This window comes from Nomascus leucogenys, chromosome 12, assembly GCF_006542625.1.
Source record: "Nomascus leucogenys isolate Asia chromosome 12, Asia_NLE_v1, whole genome shotgun sequence".
Taxonomy (NCBI): Eukaryota; Metazoa; Chordata; class Mammalia; order Primates; family Hylobatidae; genus Nomascus; species Nomascus leucogenys.
Window position 1 is genome coordinate 15,488,868 of NC_044392.1, and position 15,667 is coordinate 15,504,534.

Here is a 15,667-nt window from a genome sequence, read left to right on the forward strand (position 1 = left end):
GTCAGGACAATGAAACAGATTTCCAAAAGTAGAAAACAAGCATAAGAAAACCCACATGCCCAGAGAAAGTGAGCCCCCAAGCCTAGACAGGTTTTCATAGTTCTGTTCCTGAGGAGTCTCTCTTAGGTTGCCATGTACTTCCCAAAGGCTTCACCCTTACCAATGAGTCCTGTGGCACTTTGTAGCTGGTAAGAGGAGAAAGTTTGGTTGTTATTTTTAATTAAACTGCTATACTAGGGGTCATGGTCAAGGACACAAAAGTTCATAGAAATATTTCTCACTTCTATGGCTGGAAAATCACCTTACACAAAATCATTGAGCCACAGTACTTATGTTCAAATTTGCAGCCTCTTGTTCTAGATGTCCCATATGACTTCAGGCTTTTTTCCCTATATTTAATTAGAAACCTACCTTGTCCTTAGTGAATCCTCTGTTCACAGACTGTTTCCCCAAGGCATCTGTCTGAAACATATAAGACAAGCTATTAATCTACACTTTACTCATAAGAAAAAAGGTCACTAAGCTAGGTGAGGTACCCAATCTCATTAAATAATTTTGCATGTGAGAACTCACTTGTCTCCACTTTTTATAATAATTGTTCTAAAAATTTAACACTATTTTAAAAATTATTGTTGGCTGGGCACAGTGGCTCACGCCTGTAATCCCAGCACTTTGGGAGGCCGAGGTGGGAGAATCATAAGATCAGGAGTTTGAGACCAGCCTGGCCAGCATGGTGAAACCCCATCTCTACTAAAAATACAAAAAATTAGCTGGGCATAGTGGCGGGTGCCTGTAATCCCAGCTACTTGGGAGGCTGAGGCAGGAGAACCGCTTGAACCCGGGAGGCGGAGGATGCAGTGAGCCGAGATCATGCCACTGCACTCTAGCCTGGGCAACAGAGTGAGACTCTGTCTCATCAAATAAAATAAATAAATAAAAAGAAATAAACATAAAAATTATTGTTTATAAGACAACAACTTTCCTCTAAGATTCTGAGATTCAGAGATAAGATTTCTCTCTCAGTAAACTATCATCTACTAGTACTGAGAGTCCATTCTCCACCTGCCACGGTGGATATGAGGGATTTCTTCCCAGAATTAGGCCTGCTTGGGATTACTGTGCTCTGTCCTGACCTATTCCACACTGAGCCATAGAAGAGGTAAGAAATGGAAAGATGTGTTATCCAAGGATACTGCTTATCTCTGACAACACTTTCATGGTAGGCATCCTCAGCAGACTAGAGTCTTTTTGAGTGTTCAATCTTAATATTTCCTCCATCAAATTAGACACCCTTAAAAAAAGGCCACCAACAACTGAAAGTGATTATTTTGTCTCTTAGCCATTATCTCTCATAAAGGTCATAGCCAGTAAATTCTGTTTTGAGTTGTTTCTGATAGCAGGGATGGGTTGTTCTGAGTCTTCCACTCAAGGCTGTGCTTTTCAGAAGTACATTCTACACCTGGGATTCTGAGGCTGAAAAACATTTTCTGCATAAAACCTTGCCTTTAGTCACCCTGTGCTTTAATTAATCCACACTTTTCATAAATGAAACCTGTACCCACAAATTAGAGAAAAGCCTGTTGAACACACTTTAGTCTTTTTGGTCATGCACCTATACACTGACAACATCCCAGTGGAGCCGTTCCTTCATATGTAAACCATCTAAAAAGGAGTTAATTTCATTTTCTTTCTTTCTCTTTTTTTTTTTTTTTTTTTTTTTGAGACAGGGTCTAGCTCTGTTGCCTAGGCTGGAGTGCAGTGGCACAATGTCGGCTCACTGCAACCTCTGCCTCCCAGGTTCAAGCGATTCTCCCACCCCAGTCTCCCAAGTAGCTGGGTCTACAGGCATGTGCCACCATGCCTGGCTAATTTTTTGTATTTTTAGTAGAGATGGGATTTCACCATGTTACATGGCCAGGCTGGTCTCAACTCCTGGCCTCAAGTGATCTGCCCGCTTCCGCCTCCCAAAGTGTTGGGATTACAGGCATGAGCCACCGTGCCTGATGAGAATTTCATTTTCATACCACTCATTCTCAGGTGTACCATGAAAACAAAACAAAAACAAAACAAAACCTCCACGTGCACAGCTGCTTTCACCTTTCAATCATGAAGCCTCATGTATTGGTTTTTACACAATGTCTCTCCAATCCATTATTTGTATCCACTTTCACTTACAGAAATAAAAAATTTAAGACCTAAGTATAAGCGTATTGCATTTTATCAAATCTAAGACATCATATCTTAAGATGCACCATTATTTTATGCATCAGAAAATGATGCCAATTAAATAGCACCATATTTTCCTGTCACATCAATTATAAGACAATTTTAGTGATGTTAAAATGAGAAAAATAAGAGTGAGCTTTAGATTTGATGAAATAAGGTAATTAAAGCAGTTGAAACTACATGCCAAAAATCAGACGCATTTAATAAGAACTTTAAATGGGTGCTTTACTTCCCTACTATGGATGCTTTGGAAATCTGTGCAGATAATTTTATGGTTATCATAATAGTTTATTGGATATTGATATCTACATTATGGGAGGGGTGCCAAATGAGGTGAGTTCTACATAATAAAAAAAATTTCCCTCATCCTGCACAACTTTTCAATATCTAGCTAGACATTCTTGCAGGTGAAAATACCTATATTTCAATATTTATAATTACTTGGGCCTAGAACCTGTTTTTTTTTTAAACACTGCTTTAATACTAAAATTTCCAGAAATGCAACTACTATATAACTTGAAAGAGTCCATATTGTGGAATCATAGGTCACTGATAACAACATTGCTCATGGTTTTGGAGTTTTTTTTTTTTTGGAGACAGAGTCTCGCTCTGTCGCCCAGGCTGGAGTGCAGTGGCACAATCTCCGCTCAATGCAACCTCCGCCTCCTGGGTTCAAGCAATTCTCCTGCCTCAGCCTCCTGAGTAGCTGGGATTACAGGCATGCGCCACCATGCCTGGATAATTTTTCTTTTGCATTTTAGTAGAGACGGGGTTTCACCGTGTTGCCCAGGCTGGTCTCGAATTCCTGACCTCAAGTGATCCGCCACCTCGGCCTCCCAAAGTGCTAGGATTACATGTGTGAGCCACTGCGCCCAGTGGTTTTAGAGTTTTTATAATTATCAACATAACACCCATTTGCCAGTCAGTATTTGCTGCTTACAGGTCCATGGTTATTTCACAAATGGGTGGAAGCACCTCATGACTACATTAGGTCTCACAGTGTAGTCATGCCCTAATAGTTACATGCTAAAATATGTATTTTGTTAAAAAATACTTTTCTTTATATTATGGTTAGGGCATTATATTGATTTTCCCACCTGAGGTTATACATACAGGTAGGTTATATTTTTACATACCTATTGTTTTATTTCAGGGTAGAAAAGGGAGAATTTTTAAAAAATGTATTATAAAAGGGGGATGTTGAGTCCCATGGGGTGGAGAACCAATGACTCAAAGTAGCAAAGACAAGACTGTGGGAATGGAGAATATGTGTTAGCCGTTAGCCTTCCTCTAGCTAGCTAGATACAGAAGATAGCAAGTGAATATTTACCTAAGAGCTGCCATAATTTAAATTAAATCTTTACATATTCTACATTTTATCATAAAGCTAAATTTCTTTTTTCTTTGTTTTTTTTTTTAAGGCGGAGTCTCACTCTGTCGCCCAGGCTGGAGTGCAGTGGCGTGATCTCGGCTCACTGCAAGCTCCGCCTCCCGGGTTCACGCCATTCTCCTGCCTCAGCCTCCCGATTAGCTGGGACTACAGGCGCCCGCCACAATGCCCAGCTAATTTTTTGTATTTTTAGTAGAGAAGGGGTTTCACCGTGTTAGCCAGGATGGTCTCGATCTCCTGACCTCGTGATCCACCTGCCTTGGCCTCCCAAAGTGCTGGGATTACAGGCGTGAGCCACCATGCCCGGCCTCATAAAGCTAAATTTCTAAGTCTGTTTACCAAAAAGGGGCAAAGAACATTCCTAATATTTAAAGTTTATAATATAGTAATATTTCCAAGAGCTATTGACTTGTAACCTTACTACTATAAGTGTTTATTATAGGAAATGACAATTGTATTTGTAGTAAAGAATTGTTTGCTCACATAAAGTTGTAAACTCTATTCGTCATAGGAGTTGAATTTGCTCCCCAACCTTGTTATAATTAACCCATCTGGTTTTTTTTTTTTTGCCCAGGCTGGAATGCAGTGGCATGACCTCAACTCACTGTAACCTCTGCCTCCCAGGTTTAAGCTATTCTCCTGCCTCAGCCTCCCAAGTAGCTGGGATTACAGGCGCCCACTACCACACCCAGCTAAGTTTTGTATTTTTAGTAGATACAGGGTTTCACCCTGTTGGCCAGGCTGGTCTCGAACTCCTGACCTTAAGTGATCTGCCCACCTCGACCTCCCAAAGTGCTGGGATTATAGGTGTGAGCCACTGCACCTGGCAACCCATCTACTATTAATCCTGTTCTAATTAACTCAACTAGTCATTTTATTTTTTTTCTATTTTTATTTATTTTTATTATACTTTAAGTTTTAGGGTACATGTGCACAACGTGCAGGTTTGTTACATATGTATACATGTGCCATGTTGGTGTGCTGCACCCATTAACTCGTCATTTACATTAGGCATATCTCCTAATGCTATCCCTCCCCCCTCCCCCCACCCCACAACAGGCCCCAGTGTGTGATATTCCCCTTCCTGTGTCCATGTGTTCTCATTGTTCAATTCCTACCTACGAGTGAGAACACGCAGTGTTTGGTTTTTTGTCCTTGTGATAGTTTGCTGAGAATGATGGTTTCCAGCTTCATCCATGTCCCTACAAAGGACATGAACTCATCCTTTTTTATGGCTGCATAGTATTCCATGGCATATGTGCCAAATTTTCTTGATCCAGTCTATCATTGTTGGACATCTGGGTTGGTTCCAAGTCTTTGCTATTGTGAATAGTGCCGCAATAAACATACGTGTGCATGTGTCTTTATAGCAGCATGATTTGTAATCCTTTGGGTACATACTCCGTAATGGGATGGCTGGGTCAAATGGTATTTCTAGTTCTAGATCCCTGAGGAATCGCCACACTGACTTCCACAATGGTTGAACTAGTTTACAGTCCCACCAACAGTGTAAAAGTGTTCCTATTTCTCCACATCCTCTCCAGCACCTGTTGTTTCCTGACTTTTTAATGATTGCCATTCTAACTGGTGTGAGATGGTATCTCATTGTGGTTTTGATTTGCATTTCTCAGATGGCCAGTGATGATGAGCATTTTTTCATGTGTTTTTTGGCTGCATAAATGTCTTTTGAGAAGTGTCTGTTCATATCCTTCACCCACTTTTTGATGGGGTTGTTTTTTTCTTGTAAATTTGTTTGAGTTCTTTGTAGATTCTGGATATTAGCCCTTTGCCAGATAAGCAGTAGTCATTAAGACTCAGTAGATTCACTTAAAATTTAGGATACCCAAGGCAAAAAAAGTATTTTCCAAGTAAAATAAACACCTCTCATTTGACTTTAAAACACAATGTAGAATCCAATTTTCTACTGTAACTACCTTAATTCAGGCTTCTGCAGCCCACACCTGGATTACTCCATATTCTCCCTGGCGCTGGCCTCTCCTACACCAGTTTGTTCTGTGCACCACCCTAGGTTAGAATTTTTCAAATGATAGGTTGTGAAATATATTTAGTGGATTGTGATCAGAGTTTTTTAAAAGATGAAAGAGAATAAAAAGTAATAAGAATGGACTGCATGTTGTAGAAGTAAGCATTATTTTATAAATTATTTTTTCAGTTACAATCATATACATACATGTGTACTGAATTGCAATGTAAAATATATTTCTTACTGTGGTCATGGTCAAAAAGTTTGAAAAACACTGCATTAGAATAGTCTTCCCAGACACAGTTTTCAACATGCTTTTCCTCAGCTTTGATTCCTATTTAAGGATAATAATGGCTAATATATATTAAGTACTTATGCCAGAGACGGTGCTAAAGAGTTTTAAATGGTATTATCTCTTCAGCACAACTCTGTGAAGTAGGTACTGTTATTATTCCTGTTTTACAGATAAGCAAACCGAGGCATGGAGAAGTAACAATTTGCTCAGAGTCACCCAGCTAGTAAGTGGAAGGGTTAGAATTCAGTCCTTGGCATCTGGCCCCAGAGCCCACCCTCTTAGCAGCTAAATTATCCTGCCTGTACTCCTTAAGCCCAAAGAGTTTAATGCCTAACTTATTTCTTTAGCCTTAACACTTCCCTCTCCATTTTAACTGGGCACAGTACCTTGCTGTCTCCTGAAACCCCTTTTACTTTCAAAGCTCTTCCTCTGTTTAAGCTAATTCCTCAACATGGGAATGGATGGGGGTGGGTTGGCAGGGGTGGCTGGTTGTCAGGAAACTAAATCTAGTCTGCCAAATATTTTTGTAAATTAAGTTTTATTGGAACAGAACCATACCTATTCATTTACGTACGGTCTAGGCCTGCTTTTGCACTATAATGGCAGAGCTGAGTAGTCACAAAGAAGACCATACGGCCCACAATGCTTAAAATATTTAACATCTAGTTCTTTACAGAAAAAATTTGATGACCCCTGCTCTACATCAAAGTCCCATTCCCTCCTCTCTACTTAATTTAAATCCCCCACAACGTTCCTAGCCTAGGTCAGGTTCCATCTCCCACGGGAAATTTTCTCTGATACCTCTAGCCCACTACCATGTGTGCCTTGCCTTGACCACTAGACTGCTCCTCTTGGGAGCAGGAAGTACCCCTCTCCTACTTCTGTATCTCCACCATGACCACAGTACTTTGCCTAGAAAGAGCAGGATAAACATTTATGGATGGAAATGGAGTTGGGAGAGACTATGTTCAGTTCACCTAGCTGACCCATCAATAAACCAACTTTAAGGATAAGGGTGAGGGTAAGGAGGCTGAAGGAGTGCTGGTAAGCAAACACCACAAATGGGAGCAGGTCTTACCTTCTGTTCCACACATTTGATAAAATCACCTTGCCTGGAATGCCCCACTGGCTGCTTCCGAAATTCACTGCGTTTCTCCAGGCGGGACTCAAAAGCAGCTGGGTCTGACCTGATCAGAGGTAAACCAAAGGGTAAACGAACTGGGCCTTTTTGGATTCTAAAATAATAAAGCATCACTTTCCACCTCTACAGAGAAAGGACATTGCCATTCAGAGAGGCTGAAAAATTTGCCTTCAGTTAGTAAGAACTGGGCACAGGCCTAGAAATAAAGAAACCGGAAAAAGAAATCCTGTTATTCAACTGTTGTTAATCCTCAAGGGGCCTGTGTAACATTTTTCTTTTGCAGGCTGTTCCCTAGGTTTACACAGGGCTTAGTCCCTCAGGTACTTACATTCAGGGTACTTGGAATTTTGAGGTCATCTTGCTGGATCACCTCTTCAGGCAAGAATCCTATAGCCTCCTTACTAGGTGTCAAGCTTTTACTTGAATACATCCAGTTCTTGAAAATATGTCCCCCCAACAAGGTTAAACATCTGTTTTATTCAGATCCTGGTGATTCAGAGGCTTTAGGCAGCCTATTTTGCAGAAGATTTAGCATCTGAGTGTCTCCCTGACCTACCCTCCAAAGAAACTGCTCTTGGACATGAAACATCAGAACACATTCTTTATGTGAAAATGGGGTTGGTCTTCAGGTTTGAAGTCCAGGTTGGGGTACTGTCCCTATTAAGAATTCTTCAGGCTGTGTAGCTAACCATGAGATATTTGGTTTTGTACACTTTGGTGAAGATGTCATCCAGGGATTCCAGCTCTTTGGCCATGAGACCCAGAGTTTCATGGGTGAGGTCTGGAGGACCCAGGGACATCTTGGCTATCCCTCTGGTGGACTTTCCTGGTCAATGCATTATAGGGGGCCCCTTCTTCCATAAAATTCCTTTCTGGAACACCACTCTTTTCACTGTTATGTAGATGGGCTGTTTTAGTGGGCCGGCTCCTCCTCAATTAAGAGCCACACCAGGGGTTTCTGCTTAGTAGGGCATGGCACCTGCCCGGCCAGAGCTGCAAGCAGCCCTGGGGGCTGTACCAGGACCAGGGTCAACCCTGCTAGTGGCTACAGCTGCAACTGGGCCTGCCATAGTGAAAGGGTAGAGAGGGCAAAGGACAGCTTGGGCAGTGAAGCTGTTGCTGGGATCTGAGGATATAGAAATAAATAAGTCAGAATCCCTACCTCAAGGAGCTCACTGTCCAGTGGGAGAGACAGGCATAAAAGTAAACAAATGAAAGTACAACAGGTATTATGATGAAAATTTGCTCAAACATCCCCAAATGGTTAAGGTGGTTTCATGCCTCTGTACCTTTGTTTATGCTCCTGCTCCCCTTACCTGGAACATCCCCTCCTCTCCATTCTTTTTCAAAGCAAGTTTGCTAACAGATAAAACTAGAGAGAGACTGGCAGGGACTAGGGTGTGAGGAAATCGTGTGGAACATTAAGGAGTTTGGATGTTATTTAGAGGTCAGTGGGGGGATAACAGTATGTGTAAATGTTGATGGGAATGATCCAGTAAGGAAGGAGGGTAAAACCAGTTATTTATTTGTTCATGAGTGGGTAAGAATAAATGGATGCTGATAAAGTATTCAAAGTATGGGTAGACAACTCTTCAGAGATGCTTGTGTGTAAAAGAGATCAAATACAGATCAACGAGAGAAGCCTGGAGGGGAATGTACATCAAGGAAAGGCTTTTGAGATGACAAATACTTGAGACTATCTCCATGCTGCTGGAAGGAGAGCAAAAATACTCATTCTTTACTGCATAACTGTTTCAAATGGCAAGAAAGATCACTATAGTAGCAGTGAGAGGAACTGGGGTAAAGGAGTACAGGAATGGAAGTAGGGAACTCTAGTTAGAGGATAATGGCAACAGCCCAGGTGACGATGATGTAGATTAAACGCAGTGGAAGTAGAGATGAGACAGAACTCAAAGAATTTACAGTATTAAGTCTTTGGTTTCCTAAGACAACTACCTTCTTACCCTGCTAAATTCTCTCCCAAGCCCCTTTAATTTTCACCTCTGATCTCCTTTAGCTCTTCCCACTTGAACTCTTCAGACTCTCCTATAGGCCCTCATATGCACCTCAAGCCCCTCTAAGCTCCAGATCCTTCCCTCTGGAAGCTAAGAGGTCGTGTTAGGGACCCGGGACTCAGAGTCAGACAAATCCCAAACAGCTGTGTGACCTTTGGCAAGTCTCACTCTCGCTGATCCTCAGTCTCCTTATCTTAAGAGGGTTCAGTGGGTGATCCGACTGTGACACTATTAGTCTTTGATGCCCTCCTCCCATCCCCAATCGCCTTTCCTTGCAGTCAAGGGCCTAAGCTACCACCAGCCTGGGAACTCCAGCTCTGAGCCAGGCCTCAGCTATCTTAATATGTGACCTTGAGCAAGTCAAGTCCCTTCTCTAGAAGGCGTTTTCCCATTTCGATAATGAGGATAGGTGTCTCTGAGCTGCCTGCCTCAGGGCTGTCCTAAGAGTCCACCTTAGCGTTTGGAGAACCAAAGCAGACAAACGTGGAACGAGCCGGGGCTTTGCAGGGACTCCCGGCTCTGACACCAACTAGCTGTGTGATCTTGGGCAAGTGACCTAGCCTCGCGGAGCCTGGCTACATCATTTGAAGAGCGGGGACAGTACTAGTGCCCACCTCACAGGGCTGTCCTAAGGCCCAGCAGCCCGGGCCGCCCCTCCTCCCGCCTCCTGCTCGCCTCCAGCCAACCCGGGCCCGCACCTGCGCAGCTGCTGGATCTTGTCGCGGTAGCGGTCGTAGAAAGGGTTGGCCTGGAGCTCGGCCTCGGCCCCGACCCCGCTGCCGTCGGCGCCCCCCTCGGGCCGGCCCGAGCCGCGGCGCACTGGGAACACGCGCAGCTGCGCGGGTGACACGAGCCCCAGGCCGAGGGCGCGGCTGCGCACCGCGCACAGGCCCCGGTAGAGACCGGCCACCTGCAGGACCGCCGGTCCCGCGCCACCCGCAGCCGCCACCACCACAGCAGCCATGGCCGCCCCCGCCTCCTGCTCCTCCTCAGGAGCGTCGGCCTCGGCCCGCGGCCCGCGCGCCCGTTCCATCCCGCTCCGAGTGCGCCGCGCCCGCGCTCCGGCACCGAGGTTCCGCGCGCCCAAGGTTCCGGGCGCGGGATAGCGGCAAGGCGGGGAGGGGAGAAGGGGGCGCGCCGCTCTAGCCCCGGCACTGCGCGCTCTCGCCGCCGCCCTGTGTATGCCACGGCCCGCCTCCTCCAGGGAGGCTGCCCAAATTCAACGCCCTTCCTCCCTCTGGGACCAGCAGCCTCTGCGCGCCAAGTCCGTTCTCTAAAGCCAGCGGACCTCCAGGTCCTCGCGGTGCTTGCCCCTGGCACTCGCTGTAGTGCAAGGCACTCGCTGTAGTAGTCCGTCCTTCAGCATCGAAGGTCCTTTCATCAACTATAATCACAGCAGCAAGCTTCTCTTTACTGAGGTTGCTATGTGCAGGACACTGAGCGGCTTCATACTCTGTGTGGCAGGTATTATCCTCATCTAACAAATCAGGAAACTGAGGCCGAGAGTAATTATGTGACTTGTTCAAGTTCTACCCGAGAGCTGAGCTCTTTTCAAGATGACAGCTGCCTCCCAAGCCTCCTTTGCCTCTGCTTCCTGACATCCTCCTTGAACTCCAGCCACACTGACCTATTCTCTCCCAAAGAAACACCAGGATTACTCCTTGAAGAGTCCTTATTCAGGCCCTTTTTGACCCCTGGAATCCTCTCTCCTTCCATTCTCTCAACCCAAATGCCACAATCTTCCTTACCGTCTGAACCAGGTGTGAGCTCCTGGGGTCAGGGACAGTGACATCAACATCTCTGTGTCCCACCTGCTCACAGAACAGGGCCAGTCCTGGAGTGGGCTCTCTGGGACAGTACTCATCATCAGGTCCTTCTTGTCTGGGTTTTGTCTGATTGAAGCCCCTCCTGGGACAGGGGCAGAGCCTTCAACTCTGCTCAATCCAACCTATGCTCATGGAGATCAGCCCTGGGCCCTGCCCTGTGCGAGGAACAGTGTAATGGAAGATGAATAAGTCCTTCAAGTATGCTAGCCCATACCCGGCTCACACTCCTCACACTTGCTCTTTTCTCTGTGGATCTGCATGTGGCTGCGTCCTCATCATCTAAGGGCTCAGTTCACACGTAAGCACCTCCAAGAGACCTAAATGACAACCCCCCCCATCTCTTTATAGTCTTTATCCCATTGCTCTATTGCATTCTCTTTATAGCAGTTATCATTATCTGAAGTTCTTAGATCCCTGTTTATATTAATTCACTGAGCTTACATTCTAGTGGAGTGAAACAGACAATAAATATATAATGTTAGGTGATGTTACATGCTATGCAGAAAAACAGCAGGCTAAGAGAGATAGAGATAAGGGGACACTTGAGCAGAGACCTGAAGGTAATGTGGGAATGCTGGGAGAAGAGCCTTCCAGGTAGGGGGAACAGCAAGTGCAAAGGCCCTGATGAGGAGGTTATTGAGTCTGAATGAGTGAGGGCACAGCAGTAGAAAGGAGACCAAGAAGGTATAGGGAGGGTTAGTTAGATTGCTCAGGCCTTGGTTAAGGACTTTGATTTTAAATCGAATGAGATCGGAAGTTACTATATGTTTTAAGCAGCGGAGTAACATGATCTACTTTTAAAAATGATCATGCTGGCTGCTGGTGGAATTGAGGGTATGTGGAGGCAAGGATGGAAACTCTCCCAAGGGTGACTAATTTGTCCCAGTTTGCCTAGGACTTTCTCGGCTCTAGCATTGAAAGCCCCATGTCCTGAGAACCACCCCCCTCCAAGTCCTGGGCAAACCAGGATGTTGGTCACCCTACAGGGAGAACAGTAATCCAAGTGAGAGATGGTGGTACTTGGACTAAAGTGATAGTGATAAAAAAAGTGGCCAGATTTTGGTTATATTTTGAAATAAAAGCCTAAAGATGTTGCTGATGGAGTCAGCGTGGGTGTGATAGAATGAAAGGAGTCAAGGATGACTTGCAGCTTTTTGGCCTGAACAACTCAAAGGACAGAGATGCTACTTATGAAGAGGAGGAAGGCTGTAGGTAGAGTAGACTTTGGAGGATGGATAATCAGAGTTTGGTTTTGGACATGTTGGTTTGGGATAATTTAACAGACTGGCAAGGAGGGATGTCAACCAGGTATTTGGGTATGAGTCTAAGTTCTGAGGAGCATTCCAGGCTGGAGAGATACAGTTGCGTGCTGTCAGTGAATAGTGATATTTAAAGCCAGGGGTCTGGGTGAGATAACTGATGGAATGAATGTAGATAGAGCACTAAGAACTGAGCCCTAGACATGCCTACATTTAGAGATTAGGGGAAAAGGGAGAAACCAGCAAAGGAGACTGGAAAGTAGGGGCCAGTGATATAGGAGGAGAACAAGGGTAAGTGGACCCTGGAGAGAATTCTGTGCTAAATAGTTCTCTAAGTCACACACTGGCGGACTATAAAGAGGGGAGTCATTAAAATGGTGCTAAGAAGCTGAGCTACAAGCAGTGGTGCAAACTACTGGGAAGGCTGACTTAAGCTTAATTAGGGAAGGGCTTTCTAACTGAGCTGCCCATAAATGCATCAAGCTGCCTCAGGAGGTGGTGAGCAAGTTCCTGACTCGAGTCCTGAGTCCAGGGAGATTAGTTGCTGTATAGGGAAAGATCTACCCCCAGGAGTCAAACATGGTCCTGATGGTGGGACCAGATGGTGGGACCAGATGGTGGGAGATGAACTAGACAACTCTCAAAGTTCCTTCAAATTGGAGATGATATGATTCTGGGCAGTCTGTCACAGAGTAGCGGGGCTGAGCTGAGTCTTGAAGGATGAGCAGGTGTTCAGTGGTGGAAAAGTGGGCAGAGGCACTCCTGGGTGAAGGAGCAGCCTCAGCATACCTCCAGAGATGTGTGCTCATGCTGACTAGGCAGAAGGTAAAAGTGTGTGGAGGACGAGTAGGGAAGTAAGGCTGGAAGTAGATGCAGGCCAGATGGTGGGGAGCCCCACAGGGCCTGGTGCCTGGGAAACACTTGTCAGCACTTGAAGGAAGGTAACTAAATAAAAGACAGATTGTTGGAGCCAAAGAAGGAGGTATTGACCACTTGGTTCCCTTGAGGAGGTTTTTTCCTACCAACTTGGTTAGATACTTTTTGAGACCAGGGCTGCCCAATGCTGTGTGTTCCTTGTTACATTCCTCACTGGGGACAGGTATCCCATCAACTGTTCCCTAAAGACCAGCAACATCAATAAGTCCCTGAAGGACGATGGCCCTTTGCTGGGGTCTGCTCTGTGGATTCACCATAAGGGGTAGGTGCAGACAATTCAATAGGTGACCCAGTCTCTGATGGAAATAGTAGAGACATTCTACCCAAAAAATGCCACTGGATGAAGTCCCCTCCTTCCATTAACCCAGGACCACTTCACAAGCACTGCCCCTAGAATGTCCAGTTCTCAGAATCCAGTGACCTCTCCTTTAGAGAACAAAGGGCCTGGGCATTCTGGAGACTCTGATTGGCTGGGCAGATGGGTGGGTGAGTTCCCTCTCCCCAGAGCCATCGGCCAGGTACCAAAGCTCAACCGTATGGATTCCCAACAGGAGGACCTGCGCTTCCCTGGGAGTAAGTGCTCCTCCAGTCCCTGTCACTGGACTTGCGCCTTAGGGCTTGGGGACAAACACTCAGGGAAGGCCCTTTGCATGGATGGGACAGTGCCTGGCTGCCTGGAGGAGAGCTAAGCAGTTAGGAGATAGTCTGCTCTAGAAAACTAAGAATTATTTTAAGGCAAAGACCACGCTCTGATCAACCAGAGAAGATACTATCAATAGCCCAGGACCATCACAGCTGAATGGAATGGGATGGGACATTGGTGTCTCTGTGAACTGATGAACTTTCACTTTTTTTTTTTTTTTTTTTTTTTTTTTTTTGAGATGAAGTTTTGCTCTGTTGCCCAGGCTGGAGTGCAGTGGCTCCATCTAGGCTTACTGCAAACTCCACCTCCTGGATTCAAGTGATTCTCCTGCCTCAGCCTCTAAAGTAGCTGGGACTGCAGGCGTGCACCACCACACCTGGCTAATTTTTAAATTTTTAGTAGAGACGGGGTTTCACCATGTTGGCCAGGCTGGACTTGAACTCCTGACCTCAAGTGATCTGCCCGCCTGGGCCTCACAAAGTGCTGGTGAACTTTTGCTTCTTGATGGACTTGCTCATAGTGAAACTTCTCAGTCTGATGGATTGGATGGGTCCTGGGTTAGGAATCAGAGGCTTGACTGAGCCTGGGCAGCACATGCCTCCTCTAGACCTAGCTTTTCTGATCTGTAAAGAGTTAAAGGTGGTGCTTAAGCTCCCGGGAAATCTAGCTTTGACTGAATAAGAGAATGATGAGGCAAGTCAATGAGGGAGGGAAGGAACGGTGAGAGTAGTTAAGTGGATGGAGTGATTGACGCATGGTTAAGTGAAAGAGGAATGAGAAACAGCTCAGGCCCCAAGCTACTGCTATCAGCCAGCATGCCTCTTTTTCTTTCTTGCTGCCTTAGTGTGGATCTCATTGTACTTTGGAATCCTGGGGCTGTGTTCTGTGGCAACTGGAGGGTGCATTATCTTTCTGCACTGGAGGAAGAACTTGAGGCGGCAAGAGCGTGCCCAGCAGTGGGTGGAGGTGATGAGAGCTGCCACATTCACCTACAGCCCATTGTTGTACTGGATTAACAAGCGACGGCGCTACGGCATGAATGCAGCCATCAACACGGGCCCTCCCCCTGCTGTCACCAAGACTGAGACTGAGGTCCAGAATCCAGATGTTCCGTGGGAGTTGGACATCCCCGAAGGCAGGAGCTACGCTGACCAAGACAGCAACCCCAAGGTGGAAAGCCCTGCTCCCTTGCAACCTGCACTGCAGCTGGCTCCACAGCAGCCCCAGGCCAGCTCCCCATTCCCACTTCCCATCTTTCAGGAGGTGCCCTTTGCCCCACCCTTGTGCAACCTACCCCCCGTGCTGAACCACTCTGTCTCCTATCCTTTGGCCACCTGTCCTGAAAGGAATGTTCTCTTCCATTCCCTCCCGAATTTGGCCCAGGAAGACCATAGCTTCAATGCCAAGCCTTTTGCTTCAGAATTGTAGCCTCCTCTCACTGAGGGTAGGAGCTGCAGGAATCAGGTGCAGAGTAGGAAATGGAACTAACCTCAGGAAGGCGGTATTGACAGAGGTCAGGACCCACCTGGATGTCATGCTATGAAATATTAAAAAAAAAAAAGTCCAAGGCTCCCTCGTTTCTCACTTGCTGTTAGGAAGGCAATGTCCTTCCTGTCTGATGGGGTCACTTTGCAAACCAAGTTGGTTGCTGAGTCTCACCAATATGAACTGGCACTGGAGGTTGGCTGTGGGGAGACACGCTGAACCAGTACTTGTGGATGGACTCAATATCCCTCTGTTGAGTATTTAAAACAAAAATGTGTGCCAGGCCCTGGCCTAGGTACCCCAAGGCGCTGGTGTTCTGTGGGATGTGAAGCACAGCTGCCACAAGAGTGATAGCTGCTGAGGGTACGTGAGCTATGTTGATTTACAGTGGCTATGTCACAGGCAAAACGAGTCATCACGAGCCCTGTGAGCCACACTGCACTATGGGCTGAAATGCATTCTTTGTT

The 15,667-nt window shown here is 45.9% G+C and overlaps 2 protein-coding genes across 13 annotated transcripts in view; one reads left to right on the top strand and one right to left on the bottom strand.

Annotated features, from left to right (window-relative positions):
* ATPAF1 (ATP synthase mitochondrial F1 complex assembly factor 1) overlaps positions 1-10,238 on the bottom strand; it is a 45,143-nt gene extending 34,905 nt beyond the window's left edge. For 9 of the 10 annotated variants that reach the window (XR_004032587.1, XR_004032586.1, XR_004032588.1 and 6 more), the window contains exons 1-3: positions 9,750-10,238; positions 6,974-7,082; positions 412-462 (exon numbers count right to left, since the gene is read on the bottom strand). Coding sequence is in view for 5 of the 10 variants with exons in the window: in XM_030823861.1 (XP_030679721.1) it covers positions 412-462; positions 6,974-7,082; positions 9,750-10,084 (495 nt within the window). In the remaining 5 variants the exon portion in view is untranslated. The remainder of the gene's footprint in view (positions 1-411; positions 463-6,973; positions 7,083-9,749) is intronic. The other variant, XM_030823862.1, reaches the window with a different exon arrangement.
* A 3,290-nt stretch (positions 10,239-13,528) lies between these two features.
* On the top strand, positions 13,529-15,268 carry TEX38 (testis expressed 38). 3 transcript variants are annotated; one of them, XM_003259017.4, is made up of 2 exons: positions 13,529-13,645; positions 14,560-15,268. In XM_003259017.4, exons 1-2 carry the CDS (start codon positions 13,609-13,611, stop codon positions 15,141-15,143), a joined length of 621 nt encoding a protein of 206 aa, XP_003259065.2. In that variant the 5' UTR covers positions 13,529-13,608; the 3' UTR covers positions 15,144-15,268. The 3 variants fall into 3 exon arrangements, with proteins under 3 accessions (XP_003259065.2, XP_012366801.2, XP_012366803.2); XM_012511347.2 differs by having other exon boundaries at positions 13,535-13,645; positions 14,639-15,268; XM_012511349.2 differs by having other exon boundaries at positions 13,535-13,645; positions 14,711-15,268.
* Positions 15,269-15,667: the final 399 nt, after the last annotated feature.